Genomic DNA, 14,259 nt, shown 5'->3' on the forward strand with positions numbered 1-14,259 from the left:
TGACTGTGCATCATCTAAAGACCGGCAGGGGCAGGAACGTGCTTAGACCAAGAATGTCGGTAAAATCAAAAGGCAGGGAATGAGAATCCTACCTGAAGGAGTAATTCCTTTTCTACCACCTCTTCTGTCTTGCTGATGAGACGTTTCTGCAGCGTGTGGATCTTCTGTATCAGTTCAAAAGTACTGGGGTCACTGGCCTGTCCGGGAGGAATGAATAAAGGCAGTCAAAATCCTCGGTGCAATGGCAGCCATCGCTATCACAGAAGTCATACCACTGGTTTTGTTCAGATGCATTATAGGTCCCCAGATACTGTCTGGAACGTCTCTTTAAAGGAGGGGGATGGTATCTCCACTTTGATAGCATTCACATCAAAGCTCATATGACACAGTCATGAACCTTTACTTGGCTGGTTTTTCAGCTGTCAGGTTGTAAGTAGAGATTCTTTTACACTAAGATCATATATTCAGAGCTGGAAGGGACCATAGAGAACATCTGGTTCAACAGCACTCAGATATCAAGTGACTTACTTGTCCATGGTCAAAAAGCCAATGTGTGTCAGAGGCAGGACCTGAACCCAGATCACCCTGCTGCCAAGAACAGATCTCTAGACCTTATGCCAAGCCCTCAAGTTTCTAAGGCAAGGGCTATAATATGAACCACTTAGAAGATGGTGATGATGATGGTGATGGTGGCAACCTCACTGATAGCTGATCATTGATCATGCTCCCAGCATCCTCTCTAGCCTTCTACAACTCCATACCAGTTGTCTTTTCCCATACCCCCTTTTCCAGCCACACACCACTGCCTAAACCCCTACATTGATGCCACCCTGTGGCAGAAGTTACTGATAACCTGCCTAATTCCTCAATAACTGACAGTCACAATCCATCATACCTGCCCATTCTAGTTATTCTTTACCCCCAGCTACCATTCTTCAAATCCCCTTCTCTATCGATGACTGATGGCTCCCTTATTCTCATCCCCTTCAAACCTCCCAAATTTCCACTTTCAAACTTCACACTCCTTCCTACACACCTTCACACTCCTTCCACTGTGCTCTCTGGAGTGCCTGCTCCATACATAACAAACTTGCTTTAATCTTAAACCTTTTCCTTTGTCACTCTTTTCATCTTCTTGTACTCGCTGAGACCTGGCTCCCTCCTGATGACACAATACAGCTTCCCCTGGCCACCATTTCCAACATTGATTGCACTTTTATTCATACCACCTCCACCACTACCATTCACTGACTGGCAGGAGAATCAGAATACTCCCTGCTTCCTATTGCCATTTCCAGACTCTTTTGCTACTACCATCACAGAGTAACTTCCCCTCTTTAGAGATTCATTCAATCAATATTTATCACATAACCAAGAGTCTGGTGGCTGTTATCTACTAACAATCAGGACACTCGCCTTCCTTCTTCAATTAGTTCAGTACCAGGTTCACAGTCTCCTACCCAACTCCAGCCTTCATACTAGGGGACGTTCACTCACAGACACACACACACACACACACACCCCTCCCTCAAAACACTTCTTCATATGACCTACTCCTCCATTCAACCTCAGCTATACACAAGGATGGTCAAAATCATGGTCTTGCTATCACCCACAAATGCTCCACTTCCCTATTTATGAACTCTGAAACTCCTTTGTCTGAGCACAATCTGTTGCCATTCCACCTCTCCCTTTGCCTTGAAATGCCAAATCCTGTTCTTCATCTTCACCATGCTATCCAATCCCTGCACCCTTCAGTTCTTTCCCAGGGCATTACTCCTGCTCTAGCTATACTGCCCTCCCTTCTCATCTTGACTTCTTGGTGAACCAATTCAATTCTACATTGTCCCCTTCTTATGAGTCCCTTGTCCTTTTATTTTATCAATGATTTTGCCCTGCCAAACCTCAGGCTTGGATGACTCTCGCCATCTACTGCCTTTGATCATATTCACATGTTGCTGAATAAAGCTGGAAAAAAATCACAAAACCATGTTTACTGGGGTCCACTACTGCTTCATGTTACATAATCTCAACTGAACCCTCACTGCAGGAAGAAAATCCTTTTACAGCAACCTAGTTAATATCCCACTCAGCACAGCAGCTTTCCAAATATCTTCATCCCTCCTCAAACTTCCCATGGCTCCCCCTCCCCCACCCCTCTCAGTTGAGTTCCATGCCTCATGTTTCACCAAATAAAATTAGGCCATTTACCAAAAGCTCCCTCTTATCCTTTCCTCCTCATCTCATATTACTTAGATGCCTTCTGCCACTACCTCCTCTTTTACCCATCTCACAAAAAGAGGTTTCACTTTTTGCCAAGGTAGCCTTCTACATGCGTGTTCTACAAGTTCTACAACACTTCTACCAGTGTTCTCATTGCATCCACTCTTCTGTAGCTGATTGGCCCTTTTGTCATCCCTACTTTCCCACTTATCTTCAGTCTCTCCCTCTCTAGTGGTTGTTTTTCTACTTGTGTATAAATATACTGAGGTCTCCCTATCCTCTCAAAACCCTCACTTGATCCATCCATCCATATTAACTATCATCCCATATTTCTCTTCCCTTTTGTGGTGAAATTCTTTGAGAAAGCTGTCTACAATTGATGCTTCCACTTCCTCTCCTCTCCTCTTAACTCTCTGCAGTCCAGTCTCTGAACTCATTATTCTGCTAAGAATGCCCTCTCCAAATTTACCAATGATCTCTTAATTGCCAGATCTAATGACCTTTTCTCAAACCTCATCCTTAACTTCTTGCCACTCTCAGTTTCTTCTCCTTGATACTCTCTTCCCTCTAGATTTTCATGACACTCCTCTGTCTCTGTCTCTGTCTCTGTCTCTCCCTCTCTGTCTGTCTCTGTCTCTCCCTCTCTGTCTGTCTCTGTCTCTCCCTCTCTGTCTGTCTCTGTCTCTCCCTCTCTGTCTGTCTCTGTCTCTCCCTCTCTGTCTGTCTCTGTCTCTCCCTCTCTGTCTGTCTCTGTCTCTCCCTCTCTGTCTCTGTCAGTCTCTCCCTCTCTGTCTCTGTCAGTCTCTCCCTCTCTGTCTCTGTCAGTCTCTCCCTCTCTGTCTCTGTCAGTCTCTCCCTCTCTGTCTCTGTCAGTCTCTCCCTCTCTGTCTCTGTCAGTCTCTCCCTCTCTGTCTCTGTCAGTCTCTCCCTCTCTGTCTCTGTCAGTCTCTCCCTCTCTGTCTCTGTCAGTCTCTCCCTCTCTGTCTCTGTCAGTCTCTCCCTCTCTGTCTCTGTCAGTCTCTCCCTCTCTGTCTCTGTCAGTCTCTCCCTCTCTGTCTCTGTCAGTCTCTCCCTCTCTGTCTCTGTCAGTCTCTCCCTCTCTGTCTCTGTCAGTCTCTCCCTCTCTGTCTCTGTCAGTCTCTCCCTCTCTGTCTCTGTCAGTCTCTCCCTCTCTGTCTCTGTCAGTCTCTCCCTCTCTGTCTCTGTCAGTCTCTCCCTCTCTGTCTCTGTCAGTCTCTCCCTCTCTGTCTCTGTCAGTCTCTCCCTCTCTGTCTCTGTCAGTCTCTCCCTCTCTGTCTCTGTCAGTCTCTCCCTCTCTGTCTCTGTCAGTCTCTCCCTCTGTCTCTGTCAGTCTCTCCCTCTGTCTCTGTCAGTCTCTCCCTCTGTCTCTGTCAGTCTCTCCCTCTGTCTCTGTCAGTCTCTCCATCTGTCTCTGTCAGTCTCTCCATCTGTCTCTGTCAGTCTCTCCATCTGTCCGTCTGTCCGTCTGTCTCTCCCTCTCTCCCTCTCTCCCTCTCTCTCTCTCTCTCTCTCTCTCTCCATCTCTCTCCATCTCTCCCTCTGTCTCTCTCTCCCTCTCTCCATCTGTCTCTCTCTCCATCTCTCTCTCTCCCTCTCTCTCTCTCTCCATCTGTCTCTCTCTCCATCTCTCTCTCTCCCTCTCTCTCTCTCCATCTGTCTCTCTCTCCATCTGTCTCTCTCTCCATCTGTCTCTCTCTCCATCTGTCTCTCTCTCCATCTGTCTCTCTCTCCATCTGTCTCTCTCTCCATCTGTCTCTCTCTCTCCCTCTCTCCATCTGTCTCTCTCTCTCTCCCTCTCTCCATCTGTCTCTCTCTCTCTCCCTCTCTCCATCTGTCTCTCTCTCTCTCCCTCTCTCCATCTGTCTCTCTCTCTCTCCCTCTCTCCATCTGTCTCTCTCTCTCCCTCTCTCCATCTGTCTCTCTCTCTCCCTCTCTCCATCTGTCTCTCTCTCCCTCTCTCCATCTGTCTCTCTCTCCCTCTCTCCATCTGTCTCTCTCTCCCTCTCTCCATCTGTCTCTCTCTCCCTCTCTCCATCTGTCTCTCTCTCCCTCTCTCCATCTGTCTCTCTCCCTCTCTCTCCATCTGTCTCTCTCTCCCTCTCTCTCCATCTGTCTCTCTCTCCCTCTCTCCATCTGTGTCTCTCTCCCTCTCTCCATCTGTGTCTCTCTCCCTCTCTCCATCTGTCCGTCTGTCTGTCTCTCTCCCCCCCCCCTCTCTCCATCTCCATGTCTCTCTCTCCCCCCCCTCTCTCCCTCTCCATGTCTCTCTCTCCCTCTCTCTCTCCGTCTCTCTCTCCCTCTCTCCATCTCTCTCTCCGTCTCTCTCCCTCTCTCCATCTCTCTCTCCGTCTCTCTCTCCCTCTCTCCATCTCTCTCTCCGTCTCTCTCTCCCTCTCTCCATCTCTCTCTCCGTCTCTCTCTCCCTCTGTCTCTCTCTCCCTCTCTCCGTCTCTCTCTCCCTCTGTCTCTCTCTCCATCTCTCTCTCTTTCCCCCTCTCTCCATCTCTCTCTCTTTCCCCCTCTCTCCATCTCTCTCTCTTTCCCCCTCTCTCCATATCTCTCTCTCTTTCCCCCTCTCTCCATATCTCTCTCTCTTTCCCCCTCTCTCCATATCTCTCTCTCTTTCCCCCTCTCTCCATATCTCTCTCTCTTTCCCCCTCTCTCCATATCTCTCTCTCTTTCCCCCTCTCTCCATATCTCTCTCTCTCCCTCTCTCCATATCTCTCTCTCCCTCTCTCCATATCTCTCTCTCCCTCTCTCCATATCTCTCTCTCTCCCTCTCTCCATATCTCTCTCTCTCCCCCTCTCCATATCTCTCTCTCTCCCTCTCTCCATATCTCTCTCTCTCCCCCTCTCCATCTCTCTCTCTCTCCCCCTCTCCATCTCTCTCTCTCCCTCTCTCCATCTCTCTCTCCTTCTCTCCATCTCTCTCTCCCTCTCTCCATCTCTCTCTCCCTCTCTCCATCTCTCTCTCTCCCTCTCTCCATCTCTCTCTCCCTCTCTCCATCTCTCTCTCCCTCTCTCCATCTCTCTCTCACCCTCTCTCCATCTCTCTCACCCTCTCTCCATCTCTCTCTCTCCCTCTCTCCATATCTCTCTCCCTCTCTCCATATCTCTCTCTCCCTCTCTCTCTCCCCCTCTCCATATCTCTCTCTCTCTCTCCCCCTCTCCATATCTCTCTCTCTCTCCCTCTCTCCATATCTCTCTCTCTCTCCCTCTCTCCATATCTCTCTCTCTCTCCCTCTCTCCATATCTCTCTCTCTCTCCCTCTCTCCATATCTCTCTCTCTCTCCCTCTCTCCATATCTCTCTCTCTCCCTCTCTCCATATCTCTCTCTCTCCCTCTCTCCATATCTCTCTCTCTCCCTCTCTCCATATCTCTCTCTCCCTCCCTCTCTCCATATCTCTCTCTCCCTCCCTCTCTCCATATCTCTCTCTCCCTCTCTCCATATCTCTCTCTCTCTCCCTCTCTCCATATCTCTCTCTCTCTCCCTCTCTCCATATCTCTCTCTCTCCCTCTCTCCATATCTCTCTCTCTCTCTCTCTCTCTCTCTCTCTCTCTCTCTCTCTCTCCTTTTCCAACCTGTCTGAATACTCCTTCTCAGTTTCTTTTGCTGTTTCTTCATCCAGGCCAAACCACTCCCCAAAAGTTTCCCTCAAGGCTCTGTTCTCACCTCTTTTCTCTTTTTTCATTATACTCTTTCATTTAGTGATCATCTCTATGTTGATAGTCCTCATGTCTCCAGGGATAACTTCTATCTAACCTCTAGTTTCACAAATTCAACTACCTATTAGACATCTTGAACTGGATATTCCATAGACATCTTATACTCCCACATGTCCAAAATTGAATGCACTATCTTCCTTCTACCCCAACCTTTTCCTAATCCTAATTTTCCTATTACTACTAAGGGCACCACCATCCTCTCAGTCACTCAGCCTTATAGCCTAGGTGTCATTCTCAACTCCTTTCTCTCTCCCCTCCCTTCATATCAAATCAACTTTCAAGTCCAGGCAATTCCTACTTTGTAAAATCTCTCCAACACCCACTTCTCTCTTCTGACACTGTAACCACCCTAGTATAGGCCCTCATCATCTCATACCTGAACTACTGCAGAAGGCTGCTGGTTGGTCGACCTCAAGTCTCTCCCCACTCCAGTCCATCCTTAACTCAGCTGTCAAATTGATCTTCCTAAAAGGCAGGTCTGACCATGTCACCTCCTACTCAACAAACTCCATTGGCTGCCTATCACCTCTCCAGGATTAAATATAAAAGTCTCTTGTTTGCCATTCAAAGCCTTTCATAACTTGGCCATTTTTATCTTCCTGGTCTTCTTACACCTTACTCCACACCATGTAATCTACAAACCAATGACACTGCTCTCTTTGCTGTTCATCATATACAATATTTCATCTCCAAACTCAGTGCACTTTCTCTGACTGTCCCCCACCCCTGGAATGTTCTCCCCCCTCATCTCTTCTTCCTGGCTTGACTAGCTTCCTTTAAGTCTCAGATAAAACCCCACCTTAAGCAAGAAGTCTTTCCTGCCCCTCCTTAACCTTGGTGCCTTCCCTCTGAGAGTACCCCAATTTATCCTACCTATATCTTGTTTGCACATAGTTGTTTGCATGTTGTCTCCTGCATTAGACTGTGAGCTCCTTGGGAGCAGGGACTATTTTTTACCTTCATTTGTATCCTCAGTACTCTTCATTGTACTTGGCTCACAGTGGGTGCTTAATAAGTGTTTGTTGACTTCACCAACATTTATGTTACTCCCTAAAGTTTCTGAGTATTTTACACATATTATCTTATTTGATCTTCATAACAATCCTGTGAAATAGATTCTATCATTAGCCTCATTTTACAGATGAGGAAAACTGAGTTAGAGAGATGTTAAGTGGCTTGTGTTGGGTCAGAGAGTCAGTAAGTATCTGAAGCAGGATCCTAATTCACATCTTCCTGACCTCAAGTTCTGTACTCTATTTCACCAAGATGATTATTTCCTAGGAAAGGTCAAAAAATCAATTTTACATCTACCATCATCAGTCTTGTTCTTGCCAAAGACACTTAAGAAGTTTTAAAGGGCTCCTCAAAGGAAAAGTAGGTTAGTCATACCAGACATCGATCAACAAGTATTTATTGGAGATCTACTCTGTGATAGGCACTGGGGATACTGAAACTATCCCTACTGTCAGATCCAGATAGGACCAGAAATCATCATTCTTATGGTACAATTACAGCAGGTACTTATGGCAAGGAAAGAACCCTTCAAGGAATTGCAAGTTGCCCAGAGAATAGCCTCAGAAAACATCTGCATCTATAAAAATGAGGAGCTTAGGGCGGCTAGGTGGCACAGTGGATAGAGCACTGGCCCTGGATTCAGGAGTACCTGAGTTCAAATCCGACCTCAGACACTTAACACTTACTAGCTGTGTGACCCTGGGCAAGTCACTTAACCCCAACTGCCTCACCAAAAAAAAAAAAAAAAGAGATTTAAAAAAAAAATTTTTAAATGAGGAGCTTAAACTAGTTAGGCAATGAGGTCCCTTCCCCAGCTGTGATCCTTTAGACCTTAGTGTATTTGGGTGTGGGACCTCACCTTAATACCAGAGAGGATTAGAAAGGCATGGGATCATGGGATCATGGAAAGCTAATCCAGAAGAAGGAGCTAACAACTCTGCAAATGCCTTATCTATAGCACTATTTAGTCACTAAAAGGAAATTGGGTGCTAATCAAACGTATCCCTCCAATGAACACTGTCATATTTTTAAAGAGAACAGTTCAACCATCCTTCAATATCGTCCCCACCTTCAAAAATAACAAGGAGTTTCATTCACATCAGGAGTGGGATGGGTTTCTGATAAATATGTGTGTGATAATTAGTAGCAGCCTGTGACCACATTTCATTGTTACATAGGGTCATGATACAGAAAGGAGGTCTTCTATTACTATCTATCCCCAATCTAAACTCATGGCACAGAAATAAAAATCAGTAATTATTCTCTGTATTTTCTGAGCCCACTTTCAATTGGCCTGGCATGTCAATTTAATGTAGTGCCCTGAAAAAAAAGTCCATCTGAATATTTTCAAATTCTTTCTAAAGCTTCTATTTTTTCTTTTTTTTAAGAAACCCTGACATAAAATTAAGCTTTGTAGAGGCATGAACAGAAACACAAGGAATGAAGAATGTTGTCAGTAAATGAATTCACAGTCCAACTAGATGTCTTCAAGAGCATCCATATTCTCACTCATTTAGTAAGACAGCTAAGTGACTCTGGGAATTTGACTAGGGATGAATGAATTTGGAAAAAAAGAAAGAAATTTCAGTTGGCTCTGATTTTATTTAAAAGATATCCAACAGAGCCAACTGATATCCAAATATTTGGACTACATTTGGCACAGTGTCTCTTGGCAGACCTGAATGTTGTTAAAATTCAGGCCTATTTATTTACATAACAATTTATTAAGCATTACCTTTAATACTTCATTAAAATTTTTTAGAAAACAAATTACTTTTTGAAATCTATTTGGCTAATTTCCCCCATTACTTCAATTTTCCTTCCATCAAAATATTAATATTCTCCTAACACTTGAGTTGTTCAGTTAGTCTCAGGCCTCTTTCTTATATGAGTGTTGTGGGAGCAACTAAAAGATGCACCTACCATCTTCCTGAACACACAGAGCCTGCCTTTCAATTTTATCTGTCTGTTTTTCTTGGTTTAATACAACACCTGTGGTGGGTGGTTGGTGGTAATGACTACCAGGAAGACATAAAATTAAAGTAAAATTGTTTATATGTTATCCACCAGGGGTACTTTTGAAAAATCCCAAAGAGAAGGGCCTTAGTTAATAAAATTACTGGTCTTTGTACTTGTACTAAGGGCCTGGCACATAGTAAGAATGTAGTAAATGCCTTATCTATCCACTAGTCCTTCACAAAAGGGGCTAATTCAAGAGACACCTGCTTCCTCCAAGAAAGAAAAGGATGCAAAGCCTGAATGAAAGCTAGTAAGGATGCTACCGGCAGTACAATCAAAGAAAAGGTGGTAGCCAGAAACAGAAGTTATCTGGCAGTAAACAGCCTAACCAATGGCCATAGACTGGTGAGTGAAACCAGCCCACGTCTTGAGTTTGAACATCTTTTTAAGCCTCCAAGTAGGCAGAGTTTTGCCAGAGACTTCTTAAACAAAACCCGATTGAATCATCTGCCTCTGGAACAGCACAATTTACATTTCACCCAGTCTTCTTCTATAAGCGACAATTTGCATAGCATTAAACAAAGCCATGTTTCATGTGGCGCTCTAGGTTAGAAAATGTGTGTGGGGTAGAGGAGCAGAGTTGGCAATGGAATAACGCTTGCCAGATGTTACCTCCAATCTTCTCCATCTGTGTATATTCATGGGGTTCTCTAGTTCCTCCTCCAGGGCTCTGCAGCGGGTCCTTTCCTTTAAGAATTCTCTTTGCATGTGAAAAAGCTCCTGCCTGAATAAGACAAAGTCTCTTGGTAAAGAAAGTTGGTACCAATTTGAGTATTACATCATCACAATATTCAACACAGAAGAAATCTTAGGAGAAAACTTGGATTTGGGAAAGACTTTTAAGATACAGAAATACATATTAGCTATTAAAGTAACCCAGTTTCATCACTTGGTTTAACAATTTTGTGATTTATGAAGGGGGGGAGATTCAGAGGCAAATGAGCTGTTACAGCTCTAATTTAGGAGTTCACGACAACACCCACAAACAGTGGGATAAATCTGCATTCTCAACTCAAGGCATCTGGCTTCCTGGTGTTACGCTCCAACTAGGAGGAATCAAAGAATCAAAGATTGAGGTGAAAGGAACCTCAAAGACCACCTTGTCTAACCCTCTTGCTTTCCAGATAAGGAAACTGTAGCCTATGGAGATTGACTGGCCTGCCCCCAGCCGCATCAGATGTAGGGTCTGAGACTCTGGTTGCTGATTCCAGAGCCTATGTTGTTTGCACTTCATCCCCCAAACTCTACACAATGCTAAAGTAGATTTCGTCTAAGGCTCTGCCACCTTCCTCAACATCTTTTTAAGGAAAGCAATACGCTTTGGTTTGGGTTCTTGCTTTGTTTTTTTCAAAACCAAATCCCAGGCAACCCAAACAGATGCTTAAAAACTGCAAGAATAATTCCTAGGCTACTTCTTTATAATGCTGATATTTTGTATGTGGCTCTAACACTCACCCAAAAGATATGTGGAACTTGTTAATTAATGAATATTACTATGCTCAATTTGGATCACGGGATTTTAAAGCTAAAAGGGGGCCTTATAAGCCATTTTGTACAACCCCCTCATTTTATAGATGGGAGGAAATCTCAAAAAGAGAGCATGACAACTAAACAAACGGCAGCCAAGGGTGGGACTAGAAGTCTGGTCCCTTGCCTTTCAGCCTAATATTTTTTTTTTCAAATACACTGTGCTTTACTGTGGGCCTGCTACCACGTAATTCACAAAAAGCTTGAAGAATGATGGAGGGTGAAGGCAAAATACTGATGACAAAGGGTAGCAAAGATATTATTATCTGTGCCCTTCTCCCATGGGCTTGCAGAGAGCTAATATTAAGCAGTCTCTTTGACTTAATTGCTTCATTCAAACTAATAATCCAACTTCCCCTCATTAGCAAGGTAAGCCATTAGAATTAACTGTACTATGTTCACTCAAAAGGCAGCTCAGAGCTGATTGCTAAGAATTAAAAGCATATATTGGAGATGTCCCCACTATTTGGTACAGGCTTAGCAAGAGTAGGAGAGTAAGAATGTTCAAGTCAATGGAGGCAGAGCAGAGATAATCCCTGAAGGACCAGTCAAACCAGATCCTCAGAGCAGGTGACAAAATGACCTCTACAGGTGTTGGCCCTTTAAATGTCAAAATCATTTTTAATACAATGAATTTGGGCAGTAGATTCAAAAGGTGCCCTTTTTTTTTTTTTACAGTTAATGAATGTCCACCTGTGACTTCTGATGCTTCCCCAGGAGCCTGCAAGTAATAGAAAGAAGTACTTGAAAAGTCCAGGACCTCTTACTCTGGTTTCTGAAAAGCCCCACAATACCTCTATAAACCATGAAACTGTTTTCCCAAAGGGAGAATGCGTCTTACATAACACAAGACTTTTTTTTAAAAAGCATTCTCCCATAACAAAAGTACTCAAAGATAAAACATTGAGATAGGATAGCTAGATGACGGTGGTTTGAGAAGTGGCACTGGAATCAGGAGGACCTGAGTTCAAATATGACCTCGGACATTTACTAGTTGTGTAACCCTGGGAAAGTCACTTAAAACTGTTTGCCTCAGTTTCCTTATCTATAAATTGAGCTGGAGAAAGAAGTGGAAAATCACTCCAATAGCTTTGGAAAAAACCCCAAAAGGGGCTACAAAGAGTCAGATATTACTGAAAGGATTCAACAATAAGAAAAAAAAAACCCTAAGGAAACATTGTTTTCTACCTTTTTTCAATGTATTGTTCTTGCTTTTTTGCAACATAGAAATAAGAAAATGTTCTGCATGATTTCACATGTATAATATTATTTGCCTTCTCAATGGGTGGGGGAGGGGCTGGAGGGAAGGAGAGAATTTGGAACTCAATTTTTAAAAATGAATGTGGCAAATAAAGAAATGTTGTTCTCAATGATGCTAGAACTATATTTTTCTCCTCCTTCGAATCTATATATAAGCCCACAAAAAGAAAATAGGTAAAGGTTATTATCATGGGGCGTTATTTACATGACAACACTCTACCCAGCATATGAAATAGTGGAAAAAGCACTAGGAGTTGAAAGACCCGGGTTCTACTACCGCCTCCACAATTTACGAGATGGGTGACCCGGAGAAAGACACTTAATCTTTCTAGGCCACCATTTCCTCCTCTATAAAACAAAATTGGGAAGGGGGCTAAATTAGGTTATTTCCAAGGTCTCTTCTAGCTCTACGATCGTCTATAACATTCTGTAATAGAATATGTTTCTTTTTGCTAACTTATTAGAGATATGTGTTGAGAAACAAAAGTAAAAACCAATTGTTTCCACTGTTCCCAGTATGGTAACATTGACCACAACTGCTAATGAAATATGTTTGGGATATCTCAACCTGAGTTCTTCCACGTTTGCCACACTTTTGGCAAGAATTCCCTTTTCTCGGCGCAGTTTCTTGATCTCCAGTTTAAGGATGCGCATGTCTTCTATTCTTTGGTTATACTGACTTTCTCCTTTGTTCAGTACAGACTGCTGGATCTTGATCTTCTCATAGAGCAAAGCAAGCTCATCATTCCGCCTAACCAACTGAGATCCCAAAATATCTCGCTCACTTATGACCTAGAAAAGAAAGAAACATAGTGCCATGAACAATGTTAGTCACTGGGAAGAAAAGTTGGTTTTAATAAGGCATTCGTCATCAACCAAGTAAGAAGGCATTTGATTAAGTGCTTCCTCTGTGCTAGGCACTGTATATATTGTATTTCATATTCAGCAAATGAAAGAGACAGAGATGAACTATTCTTTCCAGAGATGGAAGAGCTTAGAGAGAAAGAAAGAATGATCTTGAGTTGACTCAAACCCCCTTCATTTCTTGATGAATAGTCTTCCCACCTGATCCAATTCCTTCTTTTGCCTCAACCTCTCAGCATCAGCCTCAGCAATAATTCTCAGGAGTTTTCTCTCCTCAGCTTCTTGTTTTTCAATAAAATGTTTGGTCTCGAGGGCTTGTTGTCTCAGCTTCTGCAGCTCAGCCTGACAGGAACAAAAGACCCAGACAAATTTTGCTTAGTAACCACACAAAGTACGAATTGAGGATAAGGATTTAGATGCACCATTGAGCTTCACGAACATTTCTAGGTTGGTTCATTCAACATGGCTCTGATCATTCTCATGAGCAAATACAAAACTGAAAGAACACAAGTCCAACACAAAGAAACAAATAAGGAAATGTAGTAATGCACATTATAGTAAACATGTTTATTCTGTGAATTATGCCCAAGAGGAATTTCTAACATTTTGCCATATATGTGTAGTGAAGTCTTCATTTGTATTCAGCAGCATTTTACGGCATCCCAACTAACTACCAAGGGAGCATACATAGAATATATAAAGAACCGTGCTGAGGACATAGGGACATTATATTTTAGAGTTAACATGCTGGTCTTATACACTTACAAGTTGACTTTGGGGGCCACTTGGGTTATAAGCAAAAATTTGATCAAATGTTTAATGAGACCAACTATGTGTAGGGCACTATGGGAATTTCATGCAGTTTAGTAGAGGAAATAAAACATACCCCATTTTATCACACATACCCAACAAAAACACTGTTGTGCTCACTATGTGTGAGGCACCATGCTAAGCACTAAAGGAAATAAAAAGATAAGACATAGCCTCTGTCTACAGGAAGCTTACAGTCTAGCAGAGGTGATTAGACATATGCATACATGAAAAGATAACTAACAATACAATGTAGCATCTGATAAATAAAAATTGAACCATACAATAAACACCACCCTAATATAAGGAAAGGCCATAAGGGTTTAGGGTTTTTAGCAAAGGTTTCACAAAGGAGATGAGATAAGGACTACATAGGTAATAATTAGCTAAGTGGAGGTAAGAGGACTATTCTAGGTAACAGAACCAGCATGAATAAAAATGGGACTGCAACTAGCTTAGTGAAATAACTACATGAATAACATTCCTATCTTTAAAGACCAGCATGACACTGAGAGGTTTTAGACAAGGTTAAAAGGTAAGTGGGTATTCCAAATCAGAATGTCAGCCTTAATGATTGGTAACAAGGCATGGGAAGAAAAGTGCAAACTGAGCTCATCTTCCAACAAGGCTTGGAATTACAGGAGATTCTGAAAACCAAGGTTAAGGTGTCAGAACCAAAAAAAGTGTTGCATAGTCCCAAGATTAGACCTGTGATCCATGGAGTAGGAGAGATGGTCATTTCTTCAAGGACGATATTAGAAAGATCCCCTAGGTACACTATAGAAAGGTCTTCAG

At 43.1% G+C, this 14,259-nt stretch overlaps 1 protein-coding gene across 1 annotated transcript in view; it reads right to left on the bottom strand.

Annotated features, from left to right (window-relative positions):
- Positions 1-14,259, bottom strand: part of CFAP58 (cilia and flagella associated protein 58) — a 119,864-nt gene that overhangs the window by 61,631 nt on the left and 43,974 nt on the right. Inside the window, exons 12-15 of the mRNA XM_043985746.1 lie at positions 12,856-12,996; positions 12,359-12,582; positions 9,616-9,727; positions 93-197 (exon numbers count right to left, since the gene is read on the bottom strand). Coding sequence (XP_043841681.1) covers positions 93-197; positions 9,616-9,727; positions 12,359-12,582; positions 12,856-12,996 — 582 coding nt within the window. The remainder of the gene's footprint in view (positions 1-92; positions 198-9,615; positions 9,728-12,358; positions 12,583-12,855; positions 12,997-14,259) is intronic.

The sequence above is a fragment of the Dromiciops gliroides genome, chromosome 2 (genome assembly GCF_019393635.1).
Source record: "Dromiciops gliroides isolate mDroGli1 chromosome 2, mDroGli1.pri, whole genome shotgun sequence".
Classification (NCBI taxonomy): domain Eukaryota; kingdom Metazoa; phylum Chordata; class Mammalia; order Microbiotheria; family Microbiotheriidae; genus Dromiciops; species Dromiciops gliroides.